Consider the following 22,802-nt stretch of genomic DNA (forward strand, 5'->3'; position numbering starts at 1 on the left):
CTATTCGAGTAGTTGATTCATTTAGATTATTCGAATAATCGCAACTCAATGATTATTCGATTTTCAAAATCGAAATTCGATTTTGTATGAAGTTGTCACATCAAAAATTACGTATACGACATGTATGTACCAAATATTTCTTCTTAGTTGAATCTTCTTTAATTTGATCGATTATTAGATATTGAAATCTTGGAATGGTATGTCTCAAACAAAAATGGTCTTACCAGATAAAATTTTCCGAACTTTTCGATTTCGGTAAGAAAAATATAAGTAAGCATACACAACTTTCGGGAACAATCAATACTTTGGTAAAAAAATCGATATCGAAACTTTCGAAAAACCGAAAAGTGCGATAATTCATTACTAAAGACGGATAAAGCGATGAAACTTGGTGGGTGGGTTGACCTTATGACGCGGAATAGAAAATTAGCAAAATTTTGAACAATGGGCGTGACAAGGCCCCCTATAAAAGAAGATAATTTAAAAGTTTTGCAAGCTGTAATTTGGCAGTCGTTGAAGATATCATGATGAAATTTGGCAGGAACGTTACTCCTATTACTATATTATTATCCTCCAGCAATCTGGTTTTCGGAAGAAGCATTCCTGTGAAAGTGCTTTTAATTCAGTTATAGCGAAAGAAGACCTAAGCAGGAATAAACATATAATAGCTGTATTTTTGGACTTAAAACGTGCATTTGAGAAGATAGACCAAAAGCTACTAATAAAAAAGCTAGCCAACATAGGTGTCACTGGTAATGAGTCAAGATGGTTTGAAGACTTCCTCATTAATAATTGGAAAATCCTTATCGGAGAAAAGAGAGGGTCCAGTTGGTCCACCGTAAGGATCGGTGCTGGGACCAATACTGTTCAATATTTATATCAATGATATAACTAATTCTATAAACGACTGTGATATTAAACTCTTTGCGGATGATACACTACTGATGCTTAGTGGAGAAAATATTACTGAAATATATAATAAAATTCAAGAAGATCTGAATAGTGTTTATGATTAGTTATGCGTGAACAGGCTTAAACTGAATGTCAACAAAACCAAATTTGTGGTCATTTCCAGACGAAATTTCCGGAATAGTGACCTACAAAATTTAAATATTAACCACGAAGTAATCGAAAAAGTTAATACCATGAAATATTTGGGAATAAAAATAGACGATAAACTCAATTTCAATGAGCACGGTGATTATACAGTGGGAAAAATAGCTAAAAAAATATATTTTACACAGAGAACCTGCAAATATTTAAATAAGAAATACAAAGTAATGGTTTATAGAACAATAATCGAACCACATTTTATTTACTGCCCGACTATATTTTTCATATTGCGAGATAGTCAGATATACAAGCTACAAAAGCAACAGAACCGAGCTATGAGATTCATTCACAAAAAACGCTATGACACACCTATCAGAGACATGTTCTCTGCTCTAAATTGGCTAAGCATTTGACACCAACTTTTTATTTTACTATGAAATTTACTCGAAGAAAAAATAACTTCAACCTACCTGCTTATAAAACTGAAGCAGACAAATGTAACTTGTATTATAAAGGATTAAAATGCTATAACGAGCTACCTAATGATATCAAATCATGTAATGCCAATAGATTAAAAAAAATTGTATATTCATTGCAAAACACTACCAATTTAGTACTTTATAGGCAGGCTTCCATAGAATCAATAAAAATGTATGCCTGCAGAGCAGGGGCGTAGCGACGGGGGGGGCGGGAGAGGGGCGGGGAAGGGGAGAGGGGCGGGGATTTGTGGGTTCTTTATTAAATATACAAATATACATGTTAACTTTTACTATAATTTCATAAAGAAGTTTCCTTGTAAATTTGCCTAACGACCATCTACATACATATCAGAGAACAGCAAAATTCGAACACAACAACGTTCGATTACATTCAGCAACATGATCGTGTTCAATGATCCAACTAGTTTAAACGAACATAATCGACATTGATTTAAAATCAACCAACTTATTGCATGCGTGAATATAATCAATTCAGACGTTTGCTCGTTTGCCTCAACCGCGATTACATTCATCGGAATGAAAAGGCAAATATGAAAACTCCATGCGTCTGAATATTTGCATGATTCTTCTGTCCTTACGTCACGGCGGCAAGCTACATATAAACATTGCTTATGGTTCTGTTTGTTTGCCGAACTAAACGATACTAATTCTCGTGCTTTGATTTTATTCTCCACATTTAAATAATACTAAATTTATAGCATTTTTTCGAAGTACACATTTCCTATTTTGAAATATAATGCAAATTTGACATTATTTTCCATGTGGAAAACACATTATTATTATGTAATATCTACATTTTTTTTCATGTCAAAAACACATTCCAAAAATATAAAATTCAAATTATTTGATATATGAAAAAAATAATGTGTTTTTCACATTTTAAAATGTAAAAAACACATTAATGTTTTTCCGTGTAGATATGACTTTTTTAAATAAAATTTTTTTTCTATTCGATCAGTTTCTTTCTTTTGAATTTTATATACGTATACGTTAGATCTCATGCATAGGATCAAAAAGCATGAATTCTACTTATTCCTGAAGGAGGTACTTCGGTTTTTTTTTTATCAATTTATCTATGATTAATATTACAGGAATGCGATTCTGTGGCTTTCCCTAATGTTCACATGTTGTTGAAAATCTTGTGTACGCTTCCAGTAATAACGGCAACGAACGAGAGATCTTTTTCAACTCTTAGGCTGATTAAAAACCATTTGAGAAACACGATGAGTGAAAATTGATTGAATGGCTGTGCATCACTAAGCATCCACCGAGATCAAATTGTTACCGTTGATGAAGTTTTAGATGAAATGGCAAAAAAAAGGCGACGCATACGCTTGAGTTTTTAATGTAACCTTTTTCATATCATATTCTAAATACACGTACTTTAATGTTAGAGCTAAAGACAACATTTTTTGTTTATTTATTTAACTGAAAAAACATTTTTTTTAAATATGTGTTCTAAATAAGAATTTGCAATATCGCATGACGAACACGCCACGCCCACTCTTTAAAAAAAAATTTTAAGTAAAATTTTAACAAAAATTGAATATCTTTACAGTATATAAGTAAAATAAAAAATATGGTGCGGCAAAATATAAAAATAAAAGAAAATTTCAAAATGGGCGTGGCTCCGCCCTTTTTCATTTAATTACTCTAGAATGCTTTTAATGCCAAAAGCGAACAAAAAATTACCAATCCTTGTGAAATTTGGTAAGGACATAGCTTCTATGACGATAACAGTTTTTATACACAGTCGACCGTCTGTCCTTCTGCTCGGCCGTTAACACGATAACTTGAGCAAAAATCGATATATCTTTACTAAACTTAGTTCACGTACTTATCTGAACTCACTTTATCTTGGTATTAAAAATGGGCGAAATCCGGCTATGACCACGCCCACTTTTTCGATATCGAAAATTTCGAAAAATGAAAAAAATGCCATAATTCTATACCAGATCCGAAAAAAGGATGAACATGGTGATCGGATTGGTTTTTGACGCAAAATATAACCTTAGAAAAAACTTTGTAAAATGGGTGGGACACCTACCATATTAACTAGAAAAAATTGAAAAAGTTCTGCAAGGCGAAATCAAAAGCCCTTGGAATCATGGCAGGAATACTGTTCGTGGTATTACATATATAAATAAATTAGCGATACCCGACAGATGATGTTCTGGGTCACCCTGGTACAAATTTTGGTCGATATCTCGAAAACGCCTTCACATATACAACTGAGGGCCACACCCTTTTAAAACCCTCATTAACACCTTTAATTAGAGAGTCACCCCTGGTCCACCTTTATGGCGATATCTCTAAAAGGCGTCCACCTAAAGAACTAAGTCCCACTCCCTTTTAAAATACTCATCAACACCTTTCATTTGATACCCATATCGTACAAACACATTCTAGAGTCACCCCTGGTCCACCTTTGTGGCGGTATCTCGAAAAGACTTTAATACCTTCCATTTGATACCCATGTCATACAAACACATTCCAGGGTTACCCTAGGCTCATTTTCCTAAATGGGGATTTTCCCATATTTTTTCTCCAAAGCTCTCAGCTAAGTATGTAATGTTCGGTTACTCCCAAATTTAGCATTCCTTATTTGTTTATTTATAATATAATTCAAGGGTAGCGCTTGAGGGAGGAATTGTTAAACAATGTTTTAGAGAGAACATTGCCCTGTAGGTCTGCAGGTTAGGCACTAGTTATGAGAGTTCTTTTGACCGTTGTACCACGGGTCACCTTGGGGAAGCCCCTCCTGTACACATTCTCACACAAATTAAACACGTACCACTCACTGCAGGCTTTGGACGTACACTTTTTCTCAGGCATGCTTAACCAACGAAACGATATCATTTCGTTACGATAATCAACGTTAATAAACGAAACGAAGTCATTTCGTTTCGTTTATTAACGTTAAGATCGTCAAATTAACGAAATGATTTCGTTTCGTTTTCTGCCATATCAAAACGAAATCAAATCGTTTATGTTGATTATTAATTTCAAACTATGCTGGCAAAGCTGATTGATGGCGGAGTCATTAAAGGTGAAAGCATTAGCCAAGCTGATTGCAACTTTTCTCATGAATTTTGACAGTACGAACATTTCTCAAAGTATTTTTGACATTACCACCAACGAATTACACAAACAAATTACATAGAGTATGTGTGTGTATGTGCGCTCGTTGTTGCCACCTTACGGCTTCGCCATTGCTATAGCATTGCCAGCACAATTCAAACATAAAGTATCACGTTTTTGTTAACGTTTTTAACGTTAACGAAAGCTTTTCGTTTCAGTTAAAAACGAGATACAATTTATTTTGATAATTTCTTTATCGATAATATTTCGAAGTGTTTCAACGGAAACGGTGGACATTTTTTGATAAACGATTAGCTTAACGTTAAGGTGCATCCCTGCTTTTTCTCAACATGTCTTGAGAATTATCCACTGTAGAGGCATGATAATAGGGCCTTGCTAGAACAACATGGTTTTTCGATAAAATGGCATGTTTTAGAGTATTCTCAATCGATATGTATGCACATAAATGGTGCTAAAGCATATTATTATTGTCTCAGATGATCATTGCGTTTTCATGCTGAAGTAAATTTCCATCCCGAAAAGCCACGACTTCGTCTTAAACAGTAACTGCATGGCAACCAAGGCGAATCCATACCAGGTCGTGGCAAAGCGAATTCAGCCAATCGCCGTGCAGAAGAATGTCAAGTCAAAAGAAAATTTTCATAGATTTCGATTAACTGGCATTTTGTTGTACAAGGCTTTGTATGGAAAATTATCAAGAAGAAGCAATCAGCTGTTGGGATAACACCACCTGTAATGAATTCGCCTTGATGCAACGCTTCTAGCGAAACAACAAACATTATAAAACTTCAAAAATCCCCAAATACGTCAAAAAATTTTGAGTCGAATTACCATTGTGAATTAATACAAGTGGAAAATCTTTCTATTCTTCCATTGGCATACCTACCTGTCAAATAATAGCTGACGGGGAGAATGGCTGTCGCGAATGGCCAGATAATGGAAGAAAGGTTTGTTTTTTGCCCGCCGTTATTAAATTGAATTGACCACGAATCGCCCATTTGTGTTTCAAATCAGCCTTTCTTTTAATTGTGTATACAGAAAGTCAGATTAAATATTGACTTTAATTTCTAGAATCTAGCTACTAAATAAGATATGATCAACCAGTTAAGCAATAAATTTAACTTATGTAAATAATGCAATATGCCAGTCGTTTACAAAAAAATGTTTGAAAAACACATTTGGCAAATAATTTAAGTAATCGAACAGCGATTGAACAGGTGATCGAGGCTGTTTACTATTGTGAACGTTTTTTCAAACATTCGCCACTTGTATGAATTCACAATGGTAACTACCTTCTTTTTGATACCATGGTTTAAGCAAAGAGGATAGATATTATATCCATCATCCGGTGGCAAGATCCTGAGCCAGATAAATTATTTTGCATATAAATGCAACAACAACGATTTGAGCCAGATAAATCCAGATAGAAGTCTGGTTCAATATGTCAGCCAGATAATTTGTTAATTACTTGTCTTTAGTTTGGCAACGCTGCCTTTAATAAACCTACTTTTTCAAAAATAGATGTCGCTGCTTAGCATTTCGCAGTATGAGTTAAATGAAAAACAGCGGCGACATCTGCCTATCACATTTCACGTGTGCGAAAATATCACGACATCTGCTTCTTAAGTCTCTCAATGATCCAGAGAATTGAGCCTGAGCAGGAGCTGTAAAACTCACTGGATGACGGCAAATAAGAGCCGTCCCTGGGTTATTTTGTGGCGAGTAACTCCCTGGAAATCAAAAAATTGATGCCGAATGTTTTCTATGAGGGACATTTTTGAATTGCCTCCCATTTATGCATGCGGTGTTGGCACTTTATGCAAACGTGATTTTTGGAAAGAGAGTTGAATAATTAATTAAATACAGTCGGAAAAATAAACTCAAATACCCCATGAAAATGTATAGAAGACATTTATAAACATCTCGCCAAAAAAAAAAAGTAGCGACTACCTCACAGTTTACATAGAGTAAATGCCTAAAAAATAACGATATAAGTTATAAAATGCATAAAAGTTTTTCTTAAGAGTTCAAAAATAGAAAAAAATACTTTAATTGACAAAATTTGATAAAATAAAATGCCTGTGCTATTTTTCTGTTTACATTAACTAGTGTGATTATTAAGTTAGGGTAAAAATACTAATACTAGTAATTATTGAATTCTCTTATTTGCAGTCAAATTCCGTTCATTAAGCACAAAGAAGATGGGGCCATCCCCTCCAAATCTACACCCTCTCACGAAAGGTGTAGAATCGTCAAAATATGCCACCTCTACTAATTATATGGCAGATTTTGAAAATATTATCGCTAGCGGGAAAGAACCGGTAATGACCAAAGAATACAAACCGCAAGTGGCAAATGAATTCGAACGTTATTTGAATCCGCAAACATTGAAGAGACATGTTTTTCGTAGCGAAAAAATGCGCAAAATTATCGAAAATTATGCACAAATTAAAAATTGTGCTGTGAAGCAAATTGAAAAGCAAGTGAAAGATATTCTTAATGAAATTGGTTTGGATCGGAATTTAGCCATAATACGATGGTGTGGTATGGCTATAACGGCAATTTCAAAACGTATACTTTCCGGTATCTATGTAAATGCCACCAATATACGAGCAGTACGTGAGCAATTGGGACGCAATCCCGTTTGTTATTTGCCTAGTCATAGGAGCTATATGGATTTTGTTTTAATGTCATATATTTGTTTTTATTATGATATTGAAATACCTGGAATAGCAGCTGGAATGGGTGAGCACAAATATTTATAAGTTAGTTTTTTATAAACAGCAGTGTTTATGGGCTCAGCAGATACAATCCGTCACTGTCACGACGTACGCCATTTTCCTCAGTCAACATCCCTGCAAAAACGCTCGCGTCAATCCACGTCATTTGACTAGTCATTTTACAGTCATAGGTTATATGTATAGTCACATTTGCATGGGCGTGGGTAAGTTTTGTGACCAAATTTTTTGTAGGGATGTATGTACGTGGTGTAAAGTGAGACATATAACGACTGACGTAAATAATTTTATTTAGCAATAAAATTGTAGATTCCATAATGAAAATAATCTAAAATGTCAACTGAAAGCATTGCATAAGTTTTCACAGACGCCCGGCCCGGTTGGTCCAAAAATAAAGTGCAACATTGGTGATGTGGTACATGAACGTAAAAAGTAGAAAATTGGCAAAGTATAGCGGATGCGACGGCTGATACGTAGCCTTTCACCCTTGTCAGCCAAGTAAGTGACGTATTGTGTGTGTTTAAAGGGCCAATTAATGGTGACTTATAAACATATAACCATAACCAGATAAAATAGCTGCTCGAACCAACCTTATGGAAAACAATGTAATCGCTTAATGGTGCTATACCATAACGCTAAAGCCATAACCATACCATAGCCAACCAATTGGTTTCTGGTTCCCCGCCATATCCATAACCTAAAAATATTTGAGTTGGTGAATTTAATAACTTTTTGTATATTGTATTCATTGTTTTGGATACGTTATGACCAAGAGACTTATTTTTTGTGGAATATGTTTGTAATTTTTTGCTTTTTTTCACGATTTTTAGGTTAAGGCTCCATTAATTGATCAGATTGGAGATGGTTATGGATATGGGTATGGTTACGACTATGGCATTAGGGTTAAGGAAGTTTAATTAGCCCTTAAGTCATTAGTTTTAATGGGCCAATTAATGGTGACTTATAACCATAAAACCATAACCAGATAAAACAGCTGATCGAACCTACCCATAGCCAACCAATTGGTTTTAGGTTTCTCGCCATATCCATAATCTAAAAATATTTGAGTTGGTGAATTTAATAACATTTTGTAGATTTTATTCATTGTTTTGGATACGTTATGACTAAGAGACTTATTTTCTGTGCAATATGTTTGTAATTTTTTGCGTTTTCCTCATTTTTATGAAATTTTCACGAATTTTAGGTTAAGGCACCATTAATCGATCACAATGGAGATGGTTATGGATATGGGTATGGTTACGATTATGGCGTTAGGGTTAAGGAAGTTTAGGCACCATTAATCGATCACATTGGAGATGGGTATGAATATGGGTATGGTTACGACTATGGCAACTTTCAACAAACTTTTATGTTTAATGCTGAAAAAATATTTTAAATAAAAATTAGAAAAAACACTACTCCTTTGCCAACAGTATTTCAGAAAAGCTCAGATGTATTTTAGAAAAACCCAAATGAAAATCAGAAAACGCAAATGTATTTCAGAAAAATTTAAATAAAATTCAGAAAAACACCACTAGGTTTCAGAAAAACTCATATGTATTTCAGCAAAACAGAAAGGAATTCAGAAAAACACGAATGTATTTCACCAAACGCCAACTGTACTTCAAAAACACAAATGGGCATGACCTTAACCAGCAGTTTTAATGCTGCCACTATCAGGTGTGGCGTGAATCATTTCAATAGATAGTTTAGCTGAATGGGTTAGGGAAATTTTGGCATAGATGGACCGTCATTGGAAATAGTCACGTCATACGGGAATTGAAGTGGTGGTTTTTGGGCACCTACCTTTTGAAAATAAAAATGTTTTTAAAAAATTACACGCATCTTCCGGCGGCTGCCGTGGTGTGATGGTAGCGTGCTCCGACATGCATTCTGTGTTCACGCCCCTGGAAAAGCAACATCAAAATTTTATAAACAAGTTTTTTCAATTAAAAGAAAATTTTTCTAAGCGGGGTCGCCCCTCGGCAGTGTTTAGCAAGCACTACGAGTGTATTTCTGCCATGAAAGCTCTCAGTGAAAACTCATCTGCCTGGCAGATGCCGTTCGGAGTCGGCATAAAACAAGTAGGTCCTGTCCTGCGAATTTGAAGGAAAAATTAAAAGGTGCACGACGCAAATTGGAAGAGAGTCTCGGCCTAAAATCTCTTCGGAAGTTATCGCGCCTTACATTTATTTTTTATTCATCTTCCAGCTGCGGAGGTGCCAGGGACAGTGAAAAGGCGCCTCCAGTTCATGGAGGAAATTATTCAGCAAGCACGTTCTTATTTTGTCTCAGATGTCTTTGCATTACGCGATATTTCCGTTGGTGGTAAAAAATGCGCTACTTCTTAGCAGTTAAACTGCTTATTTAATTCATTAAAAAGTATACGAAGAAAAGAAGGAAAGGCGTATCGTTGCTATTTGAAATTTTCTGAAATACATTTGCATTTTTCTAAAATACTGTTAGAAAAGGTACAGTATTTCACGATCGTAATTTCACTTTCTTATGCAATATCTTTAAATATTTTTTCAGATTTTCATGCAATGTTCGGCATGGGAACAATGCTACGTAAAACTGGTGCATTTTTTATGCGTCGCTCCTTCTCAAACGATGAACTATATTGGGATGTTTTTCGTGAATATATGAATGCATTGATTTCTGTCTATCACATCGGTGTAGAATTCTTCATAGAGGGTACACGTAGTCGCAACTTTAAATCACTTGTACCTAAGATTGGTCTACTATCAATGGCTTTACTTCCATATTTCACCGGCGAGGTTCATGATGTTACTATCGTACCAGTGAGCATATCATATGAACGTTTACTCGAAGAACAATTATTTGTGTATGAACTTTTGGGTGTACCAAAGCCAAAAGAGTCGACGAAGGGTTTCTTTAAAGCATTGAAAATTATAGATGAACGTTTTGGCAAGATGTATTTGGATTTTGGTACGCCAATATCAGCGCGAGAATTCTTTGGTCATACTGGTGCAGATCGTATGCAGCGTGCAACTATGGGTGCACATTTGCAAAAGTTGGATAAGCTCGAGCTGGATTTAATTAAGAATTTAGCTAATGAGGTCAGTACGCACTCATGTATCTAAATGTAGTCGCTGGTGCGGTAAAGTTGCTTAAGGGCCAATTAATGGTAACTTATAACCATAAAACCATAACCAGATTAAACAGCTGATCGAACCTACCTTACGGAAATCAATGTAATCGATTAATGGTGCCATACCATAACGCTAACGCCATAACCATACTATAGCCAACCAATTGGTTTTTGGTTTCTCGCCATATCCATAACCTAAAAATATTTGAGTTGGTGATTTTAATAACTTTTTGTAGATTTTATTCATTGTTTTGGATACGTTATGAATAAGAGTGTCTTATTTTTTGTGGAATATGTTTGTAATTTTTTGCGTTTTTCACGATTTTTAGGTTAAGTCACCATTAATCGATCACATTGGAGATGGTTATGGATATGGGTATGGTTACGACTATGGCGTTAGGGTTAAGGAAGTTTAATTGGTGCTTTACTCTGATGTACATTGCAGCACTTTTCCGTCATCCCTTTTGAAATGTGGTTTGGAGACAAACCGGTTTCGGCGTTGCGCCATCATTTCCAAATTTTACAAGGGATGACGGAAAAACGTTCCAATATACATTAATTATCCACTATCCCACCTAATAAGGCTGATACAGAACATATAAGTCGGGTATAAACTGCCTTAAGCGGCATTTACTTGAGAATTAATAGGAAATAATTCGAATAGCTAAACCTCTGGATTTAAGAGGATTACAGAGAAGAGCAGAAAATTTAGTTACCTTGCCTGAACTAACAGTACTTGTTGATAATGTCTGGGAACGGAAACTGTCATTTTAAATCCTTCTGAAAAGAGCAGAAATTGTTCTTATACCTTTCATGAAAATGAATCACCAATCTCAAAATTGTAAGTTCTTATAGGAGAAGAGATAGACCCACCAAAAAGCATACCGAAATGGCCAAGATAACGAGCTGAGTTGTTCTATCTAGACAGTTTTCGGAAACGACCAAATCGGACCACTATAGCAAATTTGCAGAGAGGAGACTTTTTGTCATATCTTCCCCCAATTTATTAGATAGAATCTCCAAATTTCGCCAGCTGATTTTCGTATATGGCACATATTATTGTTTGAAGAAATTGTAAAGACCGGTCATATATACCTAATATAAACGATTGTTCTGATAAGAAGCTTTTCGTTATTTCTGCCCCAGTTTAACATCTTAAAGTTTCACGAAATGCTTACGAATATGGCATATATTTTTGTATGATATAAAAACATACTTGAGATCTATCGTATATAGTATAGATCCCATACAACCTTTGTTCAGGTAAGAGATTCATAGTCATAGCTATCTCATGCAGACAACAAGAAACGTGAAACTTTGCGTGTGTATTACCGATCTATTATTTATTTGATATTGTGACGAATATTAGCATCACTAAGTGATACTCACATCACTAAGGTTATTAAATAAAGGCACAACAACAATAAAGCAAGCTGCCACTCCTGTGTACGTAAAAAAATCAATCATCATTTACTCACATACATATAAGGCAACGGAGAGATACGCACAAATACATGTAATCAATGGCCGAAATAGTACTCACATATACACACGCATATGGTTACAAACTAGAAGTATACCTGTATATGGCTGGTAACTAAGCATGAAGTTCGAGAAATTACTAGACCTTAGTAGAAATATGCGAATGAAACAACGGGGATTATAAAAGCAGCGCAAGCTGAGTAATCAGAATCAGTTTTGATTTAAGTACGCTATTGGTTGTGAAGTATAAGTGTTATTGTGAAGTACTCTCAAAGTAGACTAATAATGACCATTTTGCATTATTGAATATTGGATATTTTATTCAACAGTTTAGCGATTCGAACGTTAGTAGCAGGTTTCAAATAAGCAGGAATTCCCCTAAATTCGTTACAATATTTATCGAAAATTTCGTTTATGTACATCTGTGCTCCTTATATTACATATCTTATACAACCGATTATACGGATACTACGAATGGGATAAGATTATTACTCAACTCCATTCATGAAATGGAAGAGACGAAGGCTTCTTAATATTATTGTTATGGTCTCATACTTTGGTAATGTATTTTTCAAGTCTAATTAAAGCTATAGAACATATTTGGAAGCATTTTTTTTCACTTAAATTATGAAACAGTCTAATGTACATTTAAGTTTACCAATTTCACACAGCGGATTAATGAAATAATTAGTCGTTTTCTTGGGCTGTAACCAAATTTTTAATTATCTCATTATTGCTTTATTGAATGACTAATGGAGTCAAAACTCTAGTACGTTTTGCCGAATTTTATTGTCAATGTAACAAATGACAATCAAAAATAAATTATTTTCAACAATTTACGAAAAACAGAAAAACATCAAAAATTAAAGATTTTATTTTCGCTGCATTTGCAGCAAGAGATAGTATAGCTTTTTCAAAAATGGGCACATATTTAGTTAGGTGCAACATCTATGATTATTTGGGCATCCCTTTTTTGTTTAATTTTATTTATAGTAAGAAAGGAAACGGCTGCTATCCATTTTAACGATTTTTTATAAAAGAGTAATTTTTTTGGAGCTGCTAACAGCTGTTCGCTTAATGAAGCAAGTGGCCCTATGTGAAAAGGAAAACTTAATTATTTCATTAAACAAAATTTTGATTTGATTAAGTTTCTGTGTGAAATCGGTATTAAATTGCACTCAAATATTTTTTGCAGGTTATTTATCAACAACAACGACGTATCGTTATTAGCACATTTAATTTATTGTGCCTCTGTTATGCTAGTCAATTATATGCGGAAAGTTCGGCTAATATGGACGAACTAGCGCATGGTATTACCGAACTAAAATGTATGTTTGAGGAGTTGGGTGCGCATGTTGCTACCGATCAAAATCGTCTCAAAAATGAAATAATCGAAACTGTTGAAATACATTCCAATATTTTACATTTTCATAATGGACAATTGCAATTTACGCAAGTTGCTGCTGCACAATTGGCACAGGAGATCGATATAAAAAGACTGAAGGCGCACGCGCTTTTACCACAAACTATGGCCGTGGCAGTGCCAACACTGGCATTACAGCTATATATAAATCCTTGTATGTTTTGGCTTGCACGTCCAACATATCTAATACTGGCTGCGTTACAATTGCAAAAAGACCAAGAAATTGGCGCCAATGATACAAGCATAATATTGCCTACTTGTTATTCTGAGGTGGTTGCGAGTTTGTCGGAACGTGTCTCAACACTCGATGATATTTTTAAGCATGAATTCATTATTGAGTCAAACAGAGACAAAGAGGTGAGTTTTAAAAAAAAAAACGCTTTATTTCTCTTCCTTTCTTGGTATTCCAATGCTTTTTGAAAGTTATAACTGTGTACAGAGTACATACTGCAACGCTCAAGCTCTTGAATCTTTCGCGGACACGTCGGCATAAATTCATCATTCAATAAGAAGAGGTTTCGGAAAAACTGAAACTCCGCAATGATAATTGTTTTCTAGAAGAGAGAAGGTGGAAAAATTAAATCGCCTTTCTCAAAAAGTCACCAAATTTCGACAAAAATGTGTACATTGTAGAGTAGATGAAGTTGGTTTGAACTGGTTGACCCGTGAGGATCTCACATAGACTGATTGAGTACATAGTGTTACCATAAGTTTGCTCAACGAACAAACTTTAAACCCTATAAGAAACCAGTATAACTTCGCCCTTTTAGCAATCACTACAAACGAGCGCAGGGCACATGGCGTACCTGGTCGTTTCCTCCTCTAACCCGCACTTTATATATCTGCTATCACTGGCTAGGCCTAATTTAAAAGCATGTGACGCCAGAAGGCAGTGTGCAGTCAGAATTCATATCATGGGCCTACAGTCCCCCCTTTTCAATGATAAGATTAACTGTTAATCTAAGGTTGTAAGACCTTCACATGATCTTCGACATTTTGCAGCCCCGCGCTTGGTTTCACGTCTTCCCTGCTTGTTCGATCATGTGCAGCTCTTGTCTTCTTTTAATCTCGCCCAATCTGATTAGAGCGTCTACGTTGCAAGCTTCGAGCGATGTGCCCTGTTTAGCAAGATCATCCCCTTTCTCATTTTCATCTTTTCCCAAATGGAACCCAATATAGATGTATATTTCCCCCTATCGCGATTCTTTCCAGGGTGTGCTTACACTCTAACACTCTTTTAAATTTTGTGCTATGAGAGATTAAAGCTTTAATTGCTGCTTGGCTGGCAATATAAAAACTAATGCGAAAAAACACTACAGTGATCTGGCAGCTTTTGTTTTTTCCTGGATCTGCACATTATACCGCAGACCGTACTCCTTCCATTACTCTGTAACCATCGGTATACACATGTATCACCTCGTCTGCCTTTTAAGTTACCTTGCGCCAACCTTCCACCTTTATCGTGGATTTAAAAGACCCATCGAAGAGCAGGCGCGGAATGATGTAAATGCCGCTCAGCCAATATGGAGTTCGGTAAGGCCGCACGCACTGGACAAGATTCTTCCCCAAGTGATATATTAAATTGTAAACAAATAAAGGTGTCTAAGTTTGGGTGTAACCGAACATTATATACTCAGCGTAAGCTTTAATTTTCCATTTCATTTCAGATAAATTACCCATTTCCTTTTACAATAAAACTTGATAAGTGAAATATCATTGATTCAAAACTATTTTTTGCTAAGTTATAGCTTATTAATCTAGTCGACGACCCTTTTAAACTTGTTTTATATCTAAGTTGCCCTGGTCTTTAACCGATCCCATATATTTGTACTAGAAATATTTTCTACTACAGGGAGAATTTGTGTACCCAATTTTATTACGATCCGTTAATTTTTCTTCAAGTTGTGGCTCCCGAAACATAGAAAATTGCTTAGTCATAAAAGGGGCGTTGCCACGCTCATTTTTTAAAATTTGAAGTTTTTGCTATCCACTTGGGAAATGAAATACCATTGATATAAAGCTCTTTTTTGCAAAGATAAAGCTTATTTTATTCGTCCACGACCCTTTTAAAAATCTTTTATATAAAAGTGAGCGTGGTCCTTAACCGATTTCGGTAATTTTTCTTCAAAGCATTCCTTATAATAAAGGCAACCTCTCTGCCGAATTTTTGTTACGATAGGTTTAACGATTTTTGATTTATGATTAATAATATTTGTAAAATATATTTTATCACAAGTGGGCGGTGCCACGCCCATTTAAAATTTTTTTTCAAATTTTTATCAAGTCTCAATATCAGTCCACACGTCAAATTTCAACATTCTGGGTGTATTATTTACTAAATAATCAGGTTTTTTGTGTTTTCCATAATGTTATACACATAAAAAGTGGGCGTGGTTATCAACCGATTTCGCTCATTTTCAATACCAATCTATTCTGCCAGATAAGCTCGTGTACCAAATTTGGTGAAGATATCTCAATATTTACTCAAGTTATCGTGTTAACGGACAGACGGACGGACGGACATGGCTGAATCAAATTTTTTTTCGATAATGATGATTTTGATATATGAAAGTCTATATCTATCTCGATTCCTTTATACCTGTACAATCAATCGTTATCCAAAGTTAATATACTCTGTGTGCAAAGCACGCTGAATATAAAAATAATCCAATGATAGATATAGTTATAATATTTATTCAACTTGCTCTTACAGGAATTCGAACGAAATCTCAGGCTACTCTCAAAGCATGGTATGCTTACAATATCAACTGATAGTGCACAAATAACTTTTCATGAAAACCAATCAAGTCGCATAATGCTTTCTGCGCTGGCACCATTTCTCTGCGTCTATTATCAATTAGCTGTGACTGTAAATCAGGTAAGATAAATGAAGTTTTAAACCACATTTTTATTTGACTAAATTTCCCACCTATTTCACAGTTTCCACACGTTAGTGCTGAGTCGTCATCGTCAACCAACAATCAAAATATTGAATTCAGGACAAAATCTGTTCTAATAAATATGCAACAGCGTATAGAAAAATTACTACAACAACCAAATGCCACAAATGTGCATCCATATTGTCTGGCATTGGATAACTTAAATATTGCCTTATACTCATTCCAACAAGCCGGTTATCTATTGAAAAATAAAGATAATGGTTTGCTACAGCATGCTGAGGATAAACCGTTACGTGTATTGGAAATGGAATTGTTACGTTACTGCCAGTTGTTGCCATTTAAACACTATTATAAGGTAGCCAGTGCACAAATGAACTCGATGCGGTCTAAATTATAACTATTAAAACAACGTAGTAAAAGTACATTGGTTATGCAGGCCAAAAATTGTCATGTAGTTCTTATGTTTATAATGTTAGTTTTAATTTTACCAATTATGCAAATAGTCATAGAATTTTTTTTTTTAATTTTATAATGAATTTATAGTTATTATTTATGAATTAGTGTACAGTGTTGCCAGAGGTAGAGATTTAAGAAATTACAATTTGCTCAATAAAAATCTTGTATTAAAAATTTAATGATGCACAAATTGTTCTTCATAATCAAAAATTGTTTACTTGTTGATTAAGAACACTATATGGCTAAATCAATGAGGCATAGTCATAATACAAATAATATTATTATTAGGCCACGAAGCACTGTAACCTTTGTTTAGATCTATTGCGATTGGCCTTTCAGACCTTTACTGTATCAGCCTTGCCAGAGCGACCGGCGCACATAGAGGTATTTGAGCAATCTGGGCGGCCAAAATTATTTTTTGGCTTTAAATAGTTTAATTATGTTACTCATGGTGATTTCAGTTATATTTAACTATTTATTTTATTTCATTATATATACAGTGGTCCAAAAAAGTCAACGCACATTCTAGTATAATAATTAATTCTAATAATGTACAACTTACAAGCAGATCGAACGTTTCGCTGATTTTTGGCATTTATTTTTATATGCCTGGAATCGAGAATTCTAACACAATTTATTAAGTAATTATCAAAAAAAATTTAAGCCTGCGGAAAAATAGTGAATTTCTATACATGGCTTACGTGTGCGGTATATCAGACTAGTAAATAATCAATCCTAAAGCTAAAACTCGTATCCCAATCCGATACACTGTTATTTGTAATAGAAGTCCAGTCGCATGGTTAGTTATTATTTTTTAGGGATCATCATCAGAGGGCATGTCAGGCAGATCATCATCTTGGATTTCAAACGAAGTATGTCTATTTCGAGTTTCAATGGTGTCTTTTTTTGAATAAGGTCCGAAGCTTAGAAGGTATTTGGCTAAACTGTTTAATCTCTCGTTAATACTTTCTGCATCTGATTCTTTCGTGTGTTTGAATAATTCGTTACGGGTGATTACTCGACCAGAGAAACCTTAATTAAAAAAAAAATCTTAATACATCTTGTTGGAGGTCCTCTAATTTAAAATAAAAACAGCCGCTCTTCTGAACAATAAAGAATGTTTATTTCGACTTACTTCAACGTCGGTTAGATACACACAGATAGAAAAAAATTATTCGTAAGTTAAAATGGCGAATACAAAGAAAGAATTCGCAAAGCAAAAATGCGATTACAAGTTGCAAATGAAAAACAGAGTTGCCACATGAAAAAGAATTTCAACACTCCTCCTCAAATCTGGTATTCATTTGCAGTCACAAATTAATAATTTAACTCAAAAAAAAACTTTGAAGTTATTTTACATGTACTAGATTAAACCTAACAATTTTACAAACTTGTTATGATTTAACTTGCTTAGATTTTTCGTAAATACATCTGCAATATTATCTGAGCTTGAACAATATTGTAATTATATGATGATATTTAATTTCTATGTGCTTACATCTTGCATGGTATACAGCATTTTTGATAAGATGTAATGAGCTTAAATTATCACCATTTACAACAATTTTGCCAGGCCTATGTACATTTATTTCGTCCAAAAATTGTTTTATGAACATAACCTCTTTTGCGGCAGTTGACAACGATATGTATTCCGCTTCGGTGCTGCTCAAGGCCACTGTTGATTGCTTCTTCGACTCCCAAGACACCGCACCACCGGCTAAAAGAAATACATAGCCAGTGAACGATTTGCGCTCGAGTGACTCTCCACCCCAATCAGCATCAGCATAGCATTGTATCGGCGTTCCCTTCTTACTGTACGTGAGCGATAAATCAATCGTAGAACATAAATATCTTAACACCCTTTTTGCCGCTGCCAAGTGTTCGCTATGTGGCTCATTATTATGCTGCGCAAGCTTGCACACTGTATGTATAATATCTGGCCTTGTGCACAATGCCAGATACAACAACGAGCCTATCAGCGACTGGTACTCTTGTTTGCCAACGCGCTTGCAACTAGAATCAGCGCATAATATTTGTTGCTTAGGATCGAGTGGTGTTGCTATAGGACGACAGTCTAACATTTCATGTTGTTGCAGCAATTCTTTGATTTGCCCTTTTTGTCGTATAGCTATTGCGCCCCTTTCACCTTCTCTTTCGACTTCCATACTAAGAAATAATTGAACAGGACCCTTATCTACCACTTGCAGTCTTTTCGAAATTTCGTGCTTAATAGAGCTCATCTCTTTCTTGTTTGAGCTGGCTATTAGCAAATCATCTACATACACTGCTAACAAATTGATGTGCCCGTCGTGATGCTTCGTATATACGCAAGGCTCTGTTACACATTGTTTAAAACCAATATTAATTAAAATGTCATGCAACCTCATATTCCGTTGACGTCCTGCCTGTTTCAAACCATATAAAGCTTTCTTTAACTTTAAGACTTTATTGGGATACTCGCTGTTTGTAAATGTTTCAGGCTGCACCATATATATTTCGTCATCTATGATACCATTTAAAAACGCAGATGAAACGTCAACATGGTGTAGGTATAGCTGGTACTCTGCAGCTAACGCGAAAATTGTACGGATCGTAGAATACCGCACCACAGGTGAAAACGTATCGGTATAGTTCACCCCATATACTTGGCTGCACCCTTTGGCTACTAGCCTTGCCTTAAATCGATCAATTTCACCGTTCTTGTTTTTCTTGATCGAAAATACCCATTTGCACTTTATGACTCTGATTTTTTGGTAAATCTACTAGCTCCCATGTATCGTTGTCTAAAAGAGCTTGATATTCAGCACACATTGCTTTACGCCACTCACTTGCATGGTCACTAGACATGGCTTCACCCACTGTATTCGGAATATCAACATCATAGAGAAAATTTGCATAATGGTATTCTTTCTTTGGCCTTCCTGGTTTCCCTGACCGCACCAACTTAGGCCGACCAGGTCCTACTTGTTTAGTAGCAGGCTCTTCATCACTTTCTTCTTTTGCAGATTTATAATCACTCTCTGGGTCGTCTTCAGCACTAACACGTTCATTATCTAGCTTGTCTTCAGTGCTAACACATTCACTCTCTGGCTTGTCTTCAGTGCTAACCCACTCACTCTTTAGCTTGTCTTCAGTGCTTACACATTCACATTCTGGCTTGTCTTGATTTGACTTTAAAATATATAAATCAACGTTTAGATTTTCTTTCGGAATAGTTGGTTCTATAAATGATACATCACGTCTTAAAATAATTCCTCTTGTGGCAGAATCATACAAGCGATAGCCCTTGGTAGCACTACCGTAACCAACCATTACATACGCTTTTCCCTTAGCATTGAATTTACTTTTAGGTTTTTTATCTAAGGCGTAAGCCACTGATTCAAATGTTCTTAGATGTGACACAACTGGTTTTCTTTTATACCATGCCTCATAAGGCGTCATTTCATCGACTGCTTTTGTTGGTGACCTATTTCGCAAGTAGGCTGCAGTATTTACAGCTTCTGCCCATAATGTATCACTCAAGTTCGCACCAATTAGCATGCTCCGTGCCATCTCTACCAATGTCCGGTTATAGCGTTCAGCTACACCATTCTGCTGCGGAGTGTAGGGTACCGTGAACTGATGCAAAATGCCACAATCTTTTACATACTGCTGAAACAAATTATTTGTGTATTCAGTGCCATTGTCACTTCTAATGGCTTTAATTAGACACCCAGTTTGACGTTCAGCGAAAACCTTGAATTCTTTAAATTTACTGAAAACTTCGCTTTTGTGCTTCATTAAATAAACAAAACCATATCTTGATTTGTCATCTACAAATGTCAATACGTATTTCGAACCACCAGCCGATGTTTTTACTGGCCCAAATACATCTGTATGTACTAGTTCAAGTAATTCGCTTGCTCGATTTGAACTTGATGTAAATGGTTTTGTTACACATTTACTCTGCATACATACAACACACTGAATAGATTTTGGCACATTTACTTGAAGCCCGTTCACTAAATTTTTGCTTACAAGCATACGCATGCTGTCATAGTTCAAATGACCATACCGTGCATGCCACTTCATTGCTTCATTCTGCTGGCCTGCAAAGAATAACATTTTCTTATTTTCTGTGAACAAAAATATACCACCAACTTTGTTTCCACGCAATATTACGCTGCCGTTGTTTTCATATACCGTGACAAAATCTTTTGCAAATTTAACGCAAAGGTTATTTTTCACTGCTTTCGATACTGAAATAAAATTGCATTGCAATACAGGAACATAAAGTACATCAATCAGCTGGATTTCTTTCCCTTCTGCTTTTAGTCGAACTGTTCCCTTTCCCATTGCTTCTATACATTTGGTACCAGCTAACAAAATGTTTTCATTGTATTCATTCAACTCATCGAACATGTTTCTGTCACAACACATATGCGACGTGGCTCCGCTATCGATACACCATACGTTCGACTGCAAGTTGTTTGACTCAAACGCTGAGAACAGAGTAAATGCTTTTGGTTTCTCGTTTGTTTTATCTGTCTGTTCCTGGTTTTTGTTGCTTTTGTTGCATTGTGCAGCAAAATGACCCGTGCGTCCACAACTAAAACATTTTAAGTTCGATCGATTTCTAGAACATTTACTTCGCTGCGACGACTTGCTGCCACTGCTTTTACCCTTTTCATGTGCCATGAAAACCTGCACGCTACTTTCTGCAATAGGCGACACACTCATTTTTCGACGTTGCTCTTCCTCAAGCAATTTAATTTTTAACAAACTCAGCTTTGGAAGCTCATCGCGTGACTCTAACGCGACAACTAAATTTTCGAAAGACTTCGGAAGACTAGCTAGGAGCATTATTACAAATAACTCCTCCTGCAGATCTATACCAATTTCTGCTAGCTTCTCAACTATACTCGAAAAATTGCTTAGATATTGTTGTACCTTATCACTTTCTGCCATGCGCATATCCAGTAGCTGCTTAAATAAAGACACCTTTCGCGCAGGGCCTTTTGGTCGATGTATATCCTGCAACACACTCCATGCTTCTATTGCTGTTTTGCATTTTTTCACGTAGGCAATTTGTATTGGCGTTAGGCTTAACACAATTGTTGCCATGGCCTTCTCATCACTCGATTTCCATGCTTTTTGTTCAGCGTCTTCGGCTTCTGTAGCTGGCTGCATAAGTGCACCTGACACCACATCCCAGAGCTCCTTGTATACAAGTATACTTTTTACTTGAACGCACCATGCGTCATAGTTGGAGTCATCCAACTTCTCAACATTAAAAAACGAGGAATTGTTCATTTTTCTTAGCACTTTATGTAGGGGCTGGGCCCATAACCTGTTGGAGGTCCTCTAATTTAAAATAAAAACAGCCGCTCTTCTGAACAATAAAGAATGTTTATTTCGACTTACTTCAACGTCGGTTAGATACACACAGATAGAAAAAAATTATTCGTAAGTTAAAATGGCGAATACAAAGAAAGAATTCGCAAAGCAAAAATGCGATTACAAGTTGCAAATGAAAAACAGAGTTGCCACATGAAAAAGAATTTCAACACATCTATATACAGAACATACAAAAAAAAAATGTTAGTCATCGATTGCAGTTTGTGGGGTACATTGGCCAAATAGATCTAGGATTCGGTATCAGCACATTGATTCACCAAACAAGATCAAATTCTACAATTGCGTTTCTAAACATGAGATTAACGCCCAAACTAAGTTTCATAAAAATCAGACATATTTTAATATAACCGCCCACAAGAGTAGGGGGCGTGTCACGGTACCAATCATCACCATATTGTATATATATTCTTTTTATGCTACAACAAGATCAGGCGCCGAATTTCAACAAAATTGGAGTACGTTTACTATTTTTTATTGCTCACCCTATGGAGACGGCACCACTGTGCAGCCCAAATCCTATCAAAAAATCGATGGCGCGATATCGGTTAATAAATCGACCCAGTCTAATAACCATGCACTCTACCATTTTCGTTCCTTATATTTTATAATTTTGATAAGTTTTATAAATAAATACACACT

At 35.6% G+C, this 22,802-nt stretch overlaps 1 protein-coding gene across 7 annotated transcripts in view; it reads left to right on the forward strand.

Annotated features, from left to right (window-relative positions):
- The window catches only part of Gnpat (dihydroxyacetone phosphate acyltransferase), a 66,177-nt gene extending 49,221 nt beyond the window's left edge, over window positions 1-16,956 (forward strand). For 6 of the 7 annotated variants that reach the window (XM_067789993.1, XM_067789985.1, XM_067790011.1 and 3 more), the window contains exons 2-6: window positions 6,828-7,400; window positions 9,926-10,473; window positions 13,183-13,767; window positions 16,124-16,288; window positions 16,351-16,956. In XM_067789993.1, the coding sequence (XP_067646094.1) occupies window positions 6,857-7,400; window positions 9,926-10,473; window positions 13,183-13,767; window positions 16,124-16,288; window positions 16,351-16,707 (2,199 nt within the window). In that variant the 5' untranslated portion in view covers window positions 6,828-6,856 and the 3' untranslated portion in view covers window positions 16,708-16,956. Of the gene's footprint in view, window positions 1-6,827; window positions 7,401-8,613; window positions 8,726-9,925; window positions 10,474-13,182; window positions 13,768-16,123; window positions 16,289-16,350 lie in introns of those variants that run through there. The other variant, XM_067790030.1, reaches the window with a different exon arrangement.
- The last annotated feature ends 5,846 nt before the right edge of the window (window positions 16,957-22,802 follow it).

The sequence above is a fragment of the Eurosta solidaginis genome, chromosome 1 (assembly GCF_040869045.1).
Source record: "Eurosta solidaginis isolate ZX-2024a chromosome 1, ASM4086904v1, whole genome shotgun sequence".
NCBI lineage: Eukaryota > Metazoa > Arthropoda > Insecta > Diptera > Tephritidae > Eurosta > Eurosta solidaginis.